This window comes from Thalassophryne amazonica, chromosome 8 (genome assembly GCF_902500255.1).
Source record: "Thalassophryne amazonica chromosome 8, fThaAma1.1, whole genome shotgun sequence".
Lineage (NCBI taxonomy): Eukaryota > Metazoa > Chordata > Actinopteri > Batrachoidiformes > Batrachoididae > Thalassophryne > Thalassophryne amazonica.
Genome location: NC_047110.1, coordinates 75,593,035 through 75,607,348, shown reverse-complemented (window position 1 = coordinate 75,607,348; position 14,314 = coordinate 75,593,035). Strand labels below are relative to the sequence as shown.

At 42.3% G+C, this 14,314-nt stretch overlaps 1 protein-coding gene and 1 long non-coding RNA gene across 3 annotated transcripts in view; both read left to right on the top strand.

The window, feature by feature from the left end:
* The window catches only part of wwox (WW domain containing oxidoreductase), a 404,999-nt gene extending 395,049 nt beyond the window's left edge, over window positions 1-9,950 (top strand). For both annotated transcript variants that reach the window (XM_034176685.1, XM_034176684.1), the window contains one exon: window positions 9,429-9,950. In XM_034176685.1, coding sequence (XP_034032576.1) covers window positions 9,429-9,620 — 192 coding nt within the window. In that variant the 3' untranslated portion in view covers window positions 9,621-9,950. The remainder of the gene's footprint in view (window positions 1-9,428) is intronic.
* A 514-nt stretch (window positions 9,951-10,464) lies between these two features.
* On the top strand, window positions 10,465-10,803 carry LOC117515128. Its single transcript, XR_004562067.1, has 2 exons — window positions 10,465-10,555; window positions 10,588-10,803. It is a non-coding gene; the product is annotated as an uncharacterized LOC117515128 (long non-coding RNA).
* The last annotated feature ends 3,511 nt before the right edge of the window (window positions 10,804-14,314 follow it).

Genomic DNA, 14,314 nt, shown 5'->3' with positions numbered 1-14,314 from the left:
TTCTATACACAGTCGCTGTTTTCTCAGTAAGTAATTAGACAAAGTAAATATTCAGTCATTCATTCTTTTACTATATAACTCCTTCACTCCAATTAAGGGTCATAGGGTGAGCTGGGGGCTATGCCAGCAGTCACAGGGCGAGAGACGAGGTACACCCTGGACAGGATGCCAGTCTATTGCAGAACACTAATATAAGTATTATTTCTCATGCAAATCATCACTTTGGCACTCAGTGTTCTTTGGACAAGTCAGGGGATGGGTACATGAATGTTTCCAAGTTACTTATTATGAGATATGCTTTTGAGATCAAGAGACACATGGGAAGAGCTTATGGAGTCATTAGGTTGCTGGAGACAGGTGTTTGGCAATGCCGATATCTTTGCTAGAGAACAAAGACCCAACACTTTAGGTTGTGAGACTTGGACTCACAACTAGTGACCTAACGTGACCACTGGCTGTTGTTGGTACGAGGTTTCTTCAGCGGATCCTTGGGTACTGCCGGAATGACTTTGTGTGAAATGAGCAGTTAATTAGAGAGACTACATGATAAATTTTGCAGAGTAAAATATACTCTGCCAGGATAACATTTGGTTCCAGTCCAAATAGAGTTTAATATACTCTATCACAGTGTTAAATCAGTTCTATAATGTGTAAAATCAACCCTATCATGCTGTGAATGACTCTTATTGGAGTTGAAAAACGTGATTTGACAAGATGGTAGACCTGATTTCACACTATAATAGCGTATATTAACTCTATTTGGACTGGGACCATATTATCCTGGCAGAGTATATTTTACTGTGCAAAATGAGGACGATCCTTTGCATTGTGAGGGAGTGTCAGCTTCGACATTTTGGCCATGTGGCACATTTCTCTGTGCATGATCTTGGATTCAGGTACCTACATGTTGAGGATCCAAGTAGCTGGAGAAGGCCAAGAGGATGCCCACATTTCACCTGGCTACAAAAAATAGTTATTTTAGAGATGTGGGAAATGACCAGTGTTCTAAGGGGAGGTGATGGTCTAGTGGTTAAGGCATTTGGCTTAAGATCAGAAGATCCTCGGTTCAAATCCCAGCCTGACTGGAAAATCACTAAGGGCCCTTGGGAAAGGTCTTTAATCCCCTATTGCTCCCGGTGTGTAGTGAGTGCCTTGTTTGGCAGCACCCTCACATCGTGGTGAATGTGAGGCATTATTTGTAAAGCGCTTTGAGCATCTAATGCAGATGGAAAAGTGCTACTGTATATAATGCGGTCCATTTACTATTTTTCTACCTGGGTGGTTGCCATCCAGGACCTAAGATGGTTCTGTGGTGTCTTGGATGCTGCGATGCACGGTACCAGCACATGTTCCCAGACTTGACTGTAGTAATTATGTCTTGGACTCTATTTACATCAGTCATTAAGAAATACAAACAGTATGGATATGCAAACTGTATGGATAATACACTGCTCAAAAAATTAAAGGAATACTTTAAAAACATCAGATCTCAAAGGGGGAAAAAAAATCATACTGGATGTCTTTCCTGATATGGACTGGGTAATGTGTTAGGAACGAAAGGATGCCAACATTGGTTGATGGAAATGGAAATCGTCAACCTACAGAGGCTTGAATTCAAAAACACCCCAAAAATAAAAGCGAACAAATGATGTGGCAGGCTTGTCCATTTTGGCAAAATTTCATTGCAGCAACTCAAAATGGTACTGAGTAGTTTGCATGACCCCATGTGCTTATATGCATGCCTCATAATGTTATGTGATGCTCCTAATGAGTTGATGGATGGTGTCGCGGGGATCTCCTCCCAGACCTGGACCAGGGCATCATTTATGTAGCTGCTGAACAGTCTGAGGTGCAACCTGGCAGCGTCGGATGGACTGAAACTTAATGTCCCAGAGGGGTTTTATAGGATTTAGGTTAGGCGAGTGTAGGGACCAGTCAGTGGTATCAATTCCTTCCTCCTCCAGGAACTATCTGCTTATTCTTGCCACATGAGGCCGGGCATTGTCGTACACCAGGAGGAACACCAGGGCCCTGCACCAGCATAGGCTCTGACGATGGGTCCAAGGATTTCATCCTGATACCTAATAGCAGTAAGGGTGCTGTTGTCTAGCCTGTAGAGGTGTGTGCATCCTTTCAGGGATATGCCTCCCCAGACCATAACTGATCCACCACCAAACTGTTCATGCTAAATGATGCTGCAGGCAGTATAACTTTCTCTACGGCATCTCCAGACCCTTTCACATCAGTCACATGTGCTCAGGTCGAACCTGTTCTCATCTGTGAAAAGCACAGGGTGCCAGTGTTCTATGGAATTCAATTCTGATGTTCTATGGCACATGCCAATCGAGCTCCATGGTGCCAGTGAGCACAGGGCCCACTACAGGATGTCAGGACCTCAGGCCACCCTCGTGAAGTCTGTTTCTAATTGTTTGGTCAGATCATTCACACAGGGCTCTACCAGTGCTCATCCTCTTCCTCCTTGCACAAAGGAGCAGATACTGGTCCTGCTGCTGGGTTTAAAACCTTCTACAGCTCTCCCAGAGTAATTGCCTGTCTCCTGGAATCTCCTCCATGCTGTTGAGACTGTGCTGGGAGACACAGCAAACCTCTGCCTCTGTGTGACTTTTTCCAGTCGGGTTCACTGTTCCTATCCATTCTAAATATAATTCAGTTGTGGTATTACAGTGTTACTCGTAAATCAATTATAAAATGAATCAGTAATGATCTGATTTTGTTCCAGCTGTGTTTTGTGATAGAATTTATTGGCTTTGTTGGTTTGTCACTGTCCTACCACACTTCATCTGGATACTGTTTTAAAATGATCATTATTACTTTTTTAAATCTTTGCTCTGTGTAACCTTTGCACTACCTTAATCTGGGTGACAGAGGTCACCGTAGCCATGGGAGTGAGCATTAGGGTGACTTCTGAATGTGTTGTGAGATGTTTGAGGTACTAATCTTCCCTCCTCTTGGTTGAGTGGTCATGCTGAATGGACGGACAGCTTGTTTATCTGAGGGGACTGTGCGGCCCTGGATTCCCCCACTCCAGCTGGGCCAGGCACGCTCAGCTGAGCTGTCAGCTCACAGAGGTTATTACAGATGAGGCTGAACACAACTCTGCGTGTGCACACACACACACACACACACACACACACACACACACACACACACACACACACCACACACACACACACACACACACCACACACACACACACACACACACACACACACACAAAGGAGCAGCTTTGGATTTCAATGGTTATTTATTAAATGTAAAATATCTTTAGCACAGATTAAAAATCAGACACCTCCATCTATTTAAACATCACAGGTGAAAAAAAAAACATTCCTGAAACAGAATCACAATCCCTTTGGGAGTCCCACTTCGTCCCAATTAGTCCACCAGGCTGGGGCAGAGGGCTGAGGCAAAAACTGCACTCCCAGATCCCTTTGTGGGGGCTACAAACCCAAAAAATCCTTCCAAAATATTTGCATTACAAAGCTTTAGTACACCTGAAAGAATTTTGCTCACCAGCTGGATTTAGAATTCGGAAAATTTAACTGCAGCAAATGATGTAAAATCTGCAGCTTCCATTTCAAGCTTTGTTTTCCTATTTCACAAACATGTTTAAAATGATGTAAAATAGTATTTTCATTCAATTCAAAGCTTTTTTTTTTCCCATCATGTCGAACATTGTAACTGGTATTGTAAATCACAGTGTGATTGCTGTGATTGACAACTCGCCATACTTTAGTGCTTCAACAAACTTGGAGGTGGGGCTGGGGGGGGGGGGAGAGATAAATAATTTTTGGTTCAAAAAGTGGTTTATGGGCCATACATTACAAAAATGAGCATATGCTGTAAGGATTCCTGCTGCTTGCCAGGATCATCTCAAATCATGTCCCACATGCAAGCAGCTTTGTCAGCTTTGCCAGAATTTAGACACGGCCACCGAAACTGGAGTGCCATCACAGAGGTCAGCTGGTGACATATCCCTCCACCTTTTATCTGCTCTGCCTCAACCCTCGCTGCTGTACAAACGCCAACTGACAACAACTGACACAGATGGTGAGCAGAAACACTGAAGGACAGGCAAAGGAAGAGAACCACCCACAGGAGTAAGAAAACAGGAAGACTCTACACACACTGTCCAAGAGAGGATATTGCCTGACAAGATTATCAACTCTTTTTTTATTGGGTTTTTTTTTATTTTCACTTTTTCTTTTTTTTTAAATTCTACATTTTTTTTTAAAATTTTTCTCTTTTTTTCCCAGCACATGCCATATGAGAATTTTGGGATTAAAAGTACCTGAAAGAATTGCTAGGATTTCAGCATGCATAGCTGTTTGTATTTACATGTTTGTATGTACAGGACGGGCCAAAAACAGACTGCTCTACAGTACTGGGTTTATTTACATCCAGGTCAGAGGGATGAGGTCGATGTCATAGCTACAGATGTGGGGGCGAAGGCTCACATGCATAGGGTGAGAGGAACCTCCTATGACTGAGTACTTTAACGATGAAGACAGAACACGTCAAAGTAACATTATTGTCCAATGCAACAACATCAATCTCCCAATCCACGATTTGCTTTAAATACGCTCACTTATCACAAGAGGTTATTGCGCAACACTGTACAAGGTTGTGTGCAAGGTCATGAGGTCCTACTGAGTCAGTGCTGAGATTGGAAGACATAGATCTTATCCAAGTTTAACTGCAGGCTCATTGGTATTCATTTCTCAGCATTTTGGCATTTTGGTGTAACTCGTGATGTCAGGCATAGACAGGAGTAAGCCATAAATTTTCAGCTTTCAGATGGTGCCTTCCTGCTCCTTTGGCTCATCATATTACTGTGGTCCTGCCATCTTTATGTTTCACTGTTAATGTTCAGGATCATTTTAGATTTAAATATGGTGCAGTTCGTGTACCACTTTTTCTCTGTTCCCTAAGTTAGTGTAGTAACTGCAGAGCGGTTGTATTCTTTTGAAGGAAATCCAAGACAAGCCTCATGTGACAGAGTCACGTCTAAATTCATTGTCAAGCATCCATAAGCAAGTTGGTCTGATCAAGTTCAGTAATGTCACTTTTGACTTCTAAAGTAGTTTTAATTGCAAAACTAAAAAAAGTCATGAGGACAGAAAGAAAGGAGTTGTTTTCCTTTTCTGGAAAGGAAAGGATGTCACCTGGATTGTAAAACTACAGGGGTATTACTCCTTGTTAAAGTAAGTCTTCCACAGGAGCTGAGGTCCATCTGGCCGGTGCTTATCCCTGCACACGTAGTGTGAAGCGGACAAGAGTCTGTAACACTTCGTGGATGGGGATGCCAGTCCATTGCAGGTTACTTCCCCAGCCATTGTGCATTTACAGCTAGATGGTCTGGGACAATGCACATCAATTGTCTTGTGCAAAGACACAGACAGGCAGCCTCAAGCAGTGGTAGCGCTTCTCCTGTCCCTGAAAGCCACCTGCTCCATTCTTAACAGGAGTCAGTCCCAGCTGTTGACTGCTCAGTGCCCAGCACGGTCTGGTTTCACACCCAGATTAAACATTGACTGAAGCTTACTTCTGCAGTACCAACTAAATGTAAATGTGAATATCAGCAAAGCTTCATTACAGTAATGTTAATTTTGCAAAGTGCTTGATTTGGTTGAGAACACTTCTTTGAAGGACATCCTGAAAATTGACGGTGTCACTAATAAATTGCTGGATGTCATACCTGGCTATGCTCAGGTACTGTGAGTGCTGTGCAGAGTGGGAGCAGAGTCTCTGATTCTTCCCAGTGAATTCTATATTCATCAAGGATGTTTTCTGGCTCCTATGCTGTTCAGTGACTGACTGTTGGGTGCAGTCATGGATTCCAGCAGCTTAAGTGCCTTTGTCTGTGAGGAAAGGTTCACTGACTTTGACTTTGTGGATGATGTTGTGATCTTTGTGGAATTAGTGCATGCCCTCATTGCGCCATTGACATTCTTGTCTCTAAGAGCTGACCTTATGAGGTTGAGAGATATAGGAAGAGCTTTTGGAGTCATGAGGTTGCTGGGCACAATGCTGTTGTCTTGAGGGGGGGACAGAGGTCCAAATTGTCACAGTCCTGGTACTTCAATCCTATAACCAATGGCCCCTGGAGGATCCTTGGGTATTGCTGGAATGACTTTGTGTCAAATGATTGGTTTCCAGCCAAGGCTGTTACCCATTTACAACTGGGTGACTCGGTGGATTAGTGGTTAGCACTATTGCCTCACAGCAAAGAGAGCCCAGGTTCATGTCCGACCTGGTCCTCTCTGTGTCGAGTTTGCATGTTCTCTTTATGTTTGTGTTGGTTCTCCCACTTCCAGGGACATGCACGTTAGGTAAATTGGTGACTCTAAATTGACTGTAGGTGTGAGTGAGAGTGTGAATGTTTTTGTCTGTCTATGTGTTGTCAGCCCTGTGATAGACTAATAGCCTGTCCAGGGTGTACATCACATCTCGCCCGGTGATTGTTGGGATAAGCGCCAGCCCCCCTTGACCCTCAATTTTAACAATCAGGTTGAGCAAATGCATGAATGAATGGACACAGACAAAGCTCAGTGTCATCCAAGGACATAGACAGGTAGCCTGACTGCCAATCGAACTCAGGTCTACATATTGGTAGCCCAACTCCTTAACTAACTGAGCTCCTGATCCAAAATTACATATCCAAGTAAATAAAAAAAAAAAAAAAAAGCTTTTATTGCTGGTAACGTTTTTGGGTTAAAACTGTCTTATGTCAAAACTTTCATCAGTCGGTTGCAAACTGTGAAGCCTTGTTGTGTAGCATCACTGTGTGTGTGTGTGTGGGGGGGGGGGGGGGGGAGATTCTGATGTCATCTTGAATGACACATTGGCCAACGCTACGATACGAATGTGTCCAAATGCCATAGGTGGCCTGGAATATTCATGCTTGCATTGGTCAGTGGCTGTGACATTGTTGTAGCATCAGTCATACAACAAGATTAAGGGCTTAAATATCATCTGAACATGACACTGTGGATCATCTGATGTTTAGTGTGTTTTACGATAGCTAACATACAACCAAAGTTTCCTTTAGTCCAGTCTAGAATCAAAAAACTCTAATCTGAAGTCTTCATTTTTGCAGAAATTCAGATTCAACTTTCACTTCAACAGCTCTGGGTAACAGAAGGCAACTCCACAACTGACAATCACAGATGTTTCTCAGAAAGCTGCTATACACAAAGAAATGTTGCACATTTAATTACAGAAGACAGAAAAAATCAAAGTGCATCAGTTTGTAGACACCTTAATTTACAGGCATAATCTACAGCTTCAGAGGTTGTTGCACCAGAGGTGTGATCGCTGCACACCAATCTTCCATGAAGATTGTTCCAAGTCTTCAGCCTGTGTGCAGATGTATGCTTATGTCTAGGCGTGCACATGTTAATGTCTGTAATCGTTAAGTCTACCCACCCCCTGTTGTTCACTTTCCCACTGCCTCAAACAGTTCCTATCTGCATGCACCCTATGATAGATGGCTGCGGTGGGTGGCGAGCATGTTAATGCCTAATCTCATCAGCTTTATCTTCTGCAGAGGTCACAAGGTCAAGTGGCGAGGAGGATGAGCTAAACACCAATAAGATAGCCCAACTGTTCCACTTGCGACAAGACTGTATTGCAGTACTGCTGTTGCTTAAAAAATGTTTTTATTAATATCAGTATTTAGTAGCTGGTCATAAAAAATTGTTGTGAAAGTCAGCCAAGTTCAAGGGTGGGAGTAGGGTGGGGGATGGGTGTCAGGGAGTCAGAACCTTCACCGCTCAATCTTCAGTGGAGTTTAAAAGGCGTTTTAGCTTTCAGATGAGTTAAATCAGATGGCCTAAGCGGAGGAGATGAGTTAAACTGAGCGTGTGTGAACCTGCGACTGACGCCGGCTTGGCATTTGTCTGACTTTGATATGGCAGAATGTGATGCGGATGAAGTTATCGGCCCACTGGCAGGTGAGACAGACAGCGGCGCACAGAGAGACGCTGCCTTTTCATCTGCTGTTTACCAGCTCTCTCATCACGCTGCACTTCAAACACACTCAATCTACCGCTGCGACATTATACACCAGGGCTCCTTGGCGGAAGTTTTACTCAGAGCTCAGAGGAGGCGGCATATGCACGCACGCGCGCGCGCATGTGGGGTGATGATGAGAAAAAGTTTTTTTTTGTTTGTTTGTTTTTTTTTACTGCATTTGCATCCTTTGCATATTTTTTGCACCTTTCATGTGCAAGCAGAAATGGGCGTTTCCACTTGGTGTGCAGCGTTCTCACAGCTGCTTTAACAAGCTGTTCAGACAGTTGGCGTTCAGCTCAGCCCCATTATGCATGTATGTTTGTGCATCCTGCCCGCGTCTGAGTGCCGTGCATACGAGTGCGTGCCAAAGCCGTACCGTGTGCTATATGTGCCGGTCCGCAGTCGTCACATCAGCGTTCCCTCTCACCCCCCTCCCCCAGTGGAAGATAAAGAGGCGAACCATTTCATGGCGACGTATAGAAGTCGTCTCCAGCCCAGACTTTGCGGGGAAGCTGTCGCAGCAGCTTTTAGTCAGAGCCGCAACATGAAAGGTCCCTCTTTGAGCAGTCGGGTTTATGTGTGTAATTCTCTCTGACGTGTTTTATTCTGCTGCCGTTTCAACTTTCATTTTCAAATGTCACAGAAATTTCCCTCTAAGATCCCTGCTAATTACCTCCTGACGGGACGGGGTGCATTAGACAACTTACTAGGTTTGTGTCCAAATTCTGTTTCAGTTCTAAAGCGCGTCTTAGGTTGAGTCGACATGAAACGAGTGCTTTTCTGGGTTCAGACTTGAGTGATCCTCGTATTTTAATCTAGCTGGAGAAATAAAAAAGAGACAGGAGTTTGCTGAGAAAGAAGCAGAGGGGGAACGTGTGCATTTGTTTGTGCAGTTGTGAACAAACAAACTTATGATCTAAATAGAGCCATTGATACTGTAATTGTACTTGCATCATTTTCAAAAGTCATTTTAACTGTGAAAACCCGACTGAACACATCTTTATAAAATATACATATTCACATATTCATATGTTCATATTCGCCACAGTCCCTCTGGTGGATCCAGTCCATGTTGTCCATGTTCATTTTCTTCATCATATACTCGGATGTCCTGTACACACCAGGTAGAGAAATAAATACATATATGTATATAAAGATATGTACAGCGCTTCCCATTTCAGTAAGAAACAGTCATCATGGGCTGCAGAGAAAGGACAGCAAGACTGCATGTCAAGTCTTTCTTGTGGACAGTTGGTCCCCTTATCTCTTTCGGGTTTCTGTTTTTGGCTCCAGACAGAACACAGCGTCCTCTCATCTGTGTGTCAGTAGATTTCTCCTCCTGCAGGCTCTCTTGTAGTCTCAGTCTGGTGTCTGTTTTCTTTTGTCCACAGCAACAGGGGGCAGCCACCACTGTGTACTGTGCTGTAGCTCCGGAGCTGGAAGGGTTAGGCGGCATGTACTTCAACAACTGCTTCCGCTGCCTGCCGTCCATCCAGGCACAGGACCACAGCAGCGCCACCAGCCTGTGGGGACTGAGCGAGCGCCTGATTGCAGAGAGGCCTGCAGGCATCCAGGCCCTGTGATGGACAGGTCTGCCAGCCCATCAGAACTCGAGGAGGAGTTGGAGGAGGGACTTCCCAAACGGAGTTTTAAGTATGGTGGGTCGACAACCAGTTAGGTATGAGTTGACTAAACTGTAACTTTATTCTACAATGCACAACCACAGAAGTCCCTCTGGATCAGTCACATCACGATGGGACACAGTACATATACAGTACACGAGGCGTTTCTTACATAAAACAAAGCTTCAGCACTGCTGTGGTACTTTACAATGGGAGAGGGGGTAATTCAGGGTCCCCCCTCTGTCTGTGAGACTCCAGTCTACTCTGTTTCAGGATTGTCCACTTACAAGAGCCAAGTTCAAAGTGGAAATGACGGATCTTGCTGCACTACATGTTTACTGCATGTTTATGAACTACACATCCGATTCCAAGTAGTGCACTATATGGCAAATATTAGCTTCAGTTAACGTCTGTGTAATCTGTGTCCTCTGTTGAGATCTACGCAGATGTGGATGTTTCCTGCTGAAGTACAGAGAGTTGATAAATAATTGTGCTAAATCTTTTTGGGGGCTTTGAAGAAAAGAATGAATGAGCATGTAACACTCATGGATATATAAACACACCAGAGATATGGACCTTATGGCTATATACATTATTCTGCCAATTATCTAAGTTTTTAATAATGTCCTTATGCATTTCTGTACAAATATTAACATCCGAATTCTGAGCATGTGCTAAAGGGGTGTGGGGAGCTTATGTGTGTTTATTCTTTCCTGTCTGCTATTTGACTCAACCTATACATTAATAATCTGCACTCTGACAAGTCGTTAGATACAAGTTGGAGATATTCATTAGGATGATATAGCAAGTGCAGATGGTTTGAAAATCTTGTTTCCAGAGTCCAGTTATCTCCAATTTATGTGTTTCTTCTCTTCAAAATCTGTGAGTGACTTTAAGTTTCATATTTTTGGGGTGTGTTTTTTAATAGTTTTTTGTTTGTTTGTTTATAAATCGCCGTCATTTGATTGTGTAGCTCTGGCTCTGGGGTTTGCTTGATTGGTTGCCCTGAAGACGCTGTTGGGACGCTTTGAGACGTTGTGCTTATGGCAGTCTGGGTGCCGCAGGAAAACATCAGCATTCCAGTGTTGCGATATCTGGAAAGAAAAAAGAGAACATTCAATAAAAAAAGGACTGTTTCACAGCACATCTGTGTGATTCTTTTAGAAACAGAAGTAGAAGTATATTAATCTGCAGGCCATTAGGGGGAGGTATTTATGTAGGGAGCTGAAGAAGCTGAACTCTGGACTAAGTAGGACGGTTCTGAGAAGAAAAATGCATGTGTACTAACAGGCATTAGCACTGCACAGCAGTTACAATGACCCACTTAATACAATAATAAATACTTTATGTCTCTGCTTTGTTTGTGTGATCGAGTCAGAGTGAACAGATAAACTGATCAACCAACCACTCCCACTGCTGACCTGCACCCTCACATATGCCTCATCGGCTGCCTGATAGTGTGACTCTTGCCTTCAGCAGAGCAGCACAATACGTCCACCTCCGTTCCAACCCACCCAGTCTGCGTTTTCCACTGACAGGTCACAAACATTCGGTTTGACACTCACCACGTCCCCGGTCTATGCAGAAAAACTGCTACCAGCATCCTGTTCACTTTTAATCGAAAGCACAGGTGCCTTGCTGCTTTGCGTTCACAGCACAGGATGTGCAGGGGAGAGATACACGACACACGCTTACACCTGACGCAGCAGCAGCAGGTGTGTCCACATGGACCCACAGATGATATCAGCTGCAAAAGTGAGCGATGCCTTTTATCCACACTGAACAGGAACTTGGCCCTTTTAGTTGACTCACCATTTAAATGTGAAAAAAAGTTCATATTTGCTGTCCGTGGTGCTGATCTGGGTCTTACAGCAGCTGATTGGGGCCACAACACTTCCAGATGAAGGCAACGCAAACAAATGCAGGAAATGTTTACATATACACAAAGCACCTACATCAGTTAGTTGCATCAAAAAACATCCTTGCAAAAATGAAAATGCCTGGAAAGGACAAATACAAACATATTAAATGTTACAGGTAACACATGTCCACACACACAGACACAGCAAACTTTGCAGAGTAAAATGCACTCTATAGGGACTACAATGGATCCCACTCCAAGAAACTCTATTATAGTGTGAGTCATTCACAGCATGATAGAGTTGATTAACACTGTGATAGAGTTTGTTTAATTCTATTTGGAGTGGGACCAAGGTAATTCAGGCAGACTTTATTTTTGCCCTGCAAAAGTCACTGTGCAGAAACACTTTGCAAAGCTCCACAACACGAAAGACGTTTATGCCAGAGGACTTTACCTAACTTCTGCTCTTAAAATAAATCAGAAAATAAAAAAGTGAAAATATAGCTAGTGTAAGAGTAAAAACATCATGAATGTACAGTAAATAAATAAACTCTTTTGTACAACTGTTTAGTGGAGGATGTTCTTAAAAAGAAGATCTGATGGTTCAGCTACAATTTGCCAGAAGGTTCATCTGAGATGCAAGTGTAGATTTTATGTTTTGGTGAAAGAAAATCCTCCTCTATACCACTTCATCATGAAGCTGTATAACTGGTGATACAAAATGTAAAACATACACTATGCACAATTTTCTCCGATCATAGGCCTAAAACTTCTTCGGGTGTCTTGGTGGCTTTCTTCACTCTTCTCCTTCTTGCACAGCCACTCAGTTTTTGAGAACTATCGACTCCATACAGATTTCACCATAGAGTGCCATACTGCTTGTATTTCTTCATAACTGATGTAAATAAAGTCCAAGACATATTCAGTGACTTGGAAATGTTCATGTATCCTTCCCCTGAAATTGTCTGAAAAAACTGGCAATGAAACTGATTATTTATAGGTATTATTACCAAAGGGTTCAAGTCCTGGCTTTTATAGTTTAATTAATTTACATCAAGTTCTGTCTCTACTTATATATATGTATATATATATATATATATATATATATATATATATATATATATATATATATATATATATATATATATATATATATATGTATGTGTGTGTGTGTGTTAATGCTTTGAAATGTGATGCTGATGACAAATGTATTGAATCCTTTTTTAAATTATTATTATTTTTTAATCTTTTTGCTCCAGCAAGATGTTATTTCACAGCATCACTTGTCTAGTTCCCAATGACTTATTTATCAGAAAAATATTCAAACTATCTGGTGCATGTTTCCACATACACACCAAACACTGAATTCTGTCAGCGGTGGGTAGAAACAACATCAAATTCACCTTCTCTTGCAGTTTTTACGTATCCATCTTTGGGAGAACAGAATGACTGAGTGGACGGCAGCTCCTCATACATGTGCGTCTACGGACTGCAGTGGCAGATCCACAGCTATGTGCCTGAGGGAAGAGGAGGGGTCTTGCTTTGCTTTCATACAAAGTCCTATCGATCAGGCTCTATCGGAATCATCTGATAGCTAATCAATAAGGTACACTTCCTCTCAGCGAGCAGGGATGAGAGGAGGAGGACCTTGATACTTTGACTAATGTACACACACACACACACACACACACACACACACACACACACACACACACACACACACCACACACACACACACACACACCACACACACACACACACACACACACACACACAGTGTCTCTTTATCTCTGTGCATCTCTCACTCTTGTGATACCAGTTTAAATCGATATAATAACTGAAAGCCTGTGTAACCCCAATAACCAATATACATTAGAATGTTATTTTAATAGTTGAATTTACAGTTGATTTTTTTCCTCCCTCCACTGACTTTATTTCATTTGGGTTGTAATTGTTTATGACTGACCATTTCATTTTCCATTATTGTTTTTATTTCTTCTCGTGATTAATTTCACCTCTCACAGACTAATTATGAGACGATTGATTTGATTATGCTTTGTTCTGCCTCCTATTGGCTCCATTGACTGGGGAACGCCGTGTTGCCATTTTGAGCGGATATATTTAATGATCACAATCAATGTTAAAGCTCTCTCTAGACTCAACTAACTCGATAAATATCTGCCAGGAGGAAATTTACCATCTAACTACAGCAGGCAATAAAGTCTTTCTCTCTGTTCTCCCCTGCCCCCATTTCCATCTCTCTTTGGAGGATGACAGTGCGATTTAAAACTGCTGATCAATTTTCATAAGTAGGACTGTAGGGTCGATGAAAATATTATTTATTTCAGTACGTACACATGTGCTTGCTTGCAATCATTTTTTTAGCACTCATAATTTTGTGGGCAAAACAAACACTAGCTTATCATTTCCCCATACCCCAGTGCATTTAATTAGTAGATATACTACTACTACTACTACTATAATAATAATAATAATAATAGTGATAAAACAGCTGTACTTTTGCAGAATTAAAAAAATATTCCTATATATTTCCTCTGCCTAGGAGGTCATGTATTCAGTGATATTTGTCTGTTAGCAGGATTATGCAAAACCTGCTGCTTAAAACTCTAATCCAATTTATTCACCTCCAGAACAACTCCAAAAACAGAGAAATAAAATACTAATAAATAAAATAAGCCATGTTGACCACACCACTGCAGTAAGGAAAATACAAAGTTTGAAGTGCATAAGGATCGATGACAACAAAACATAACAAGAGTGCTCTAAGAACACA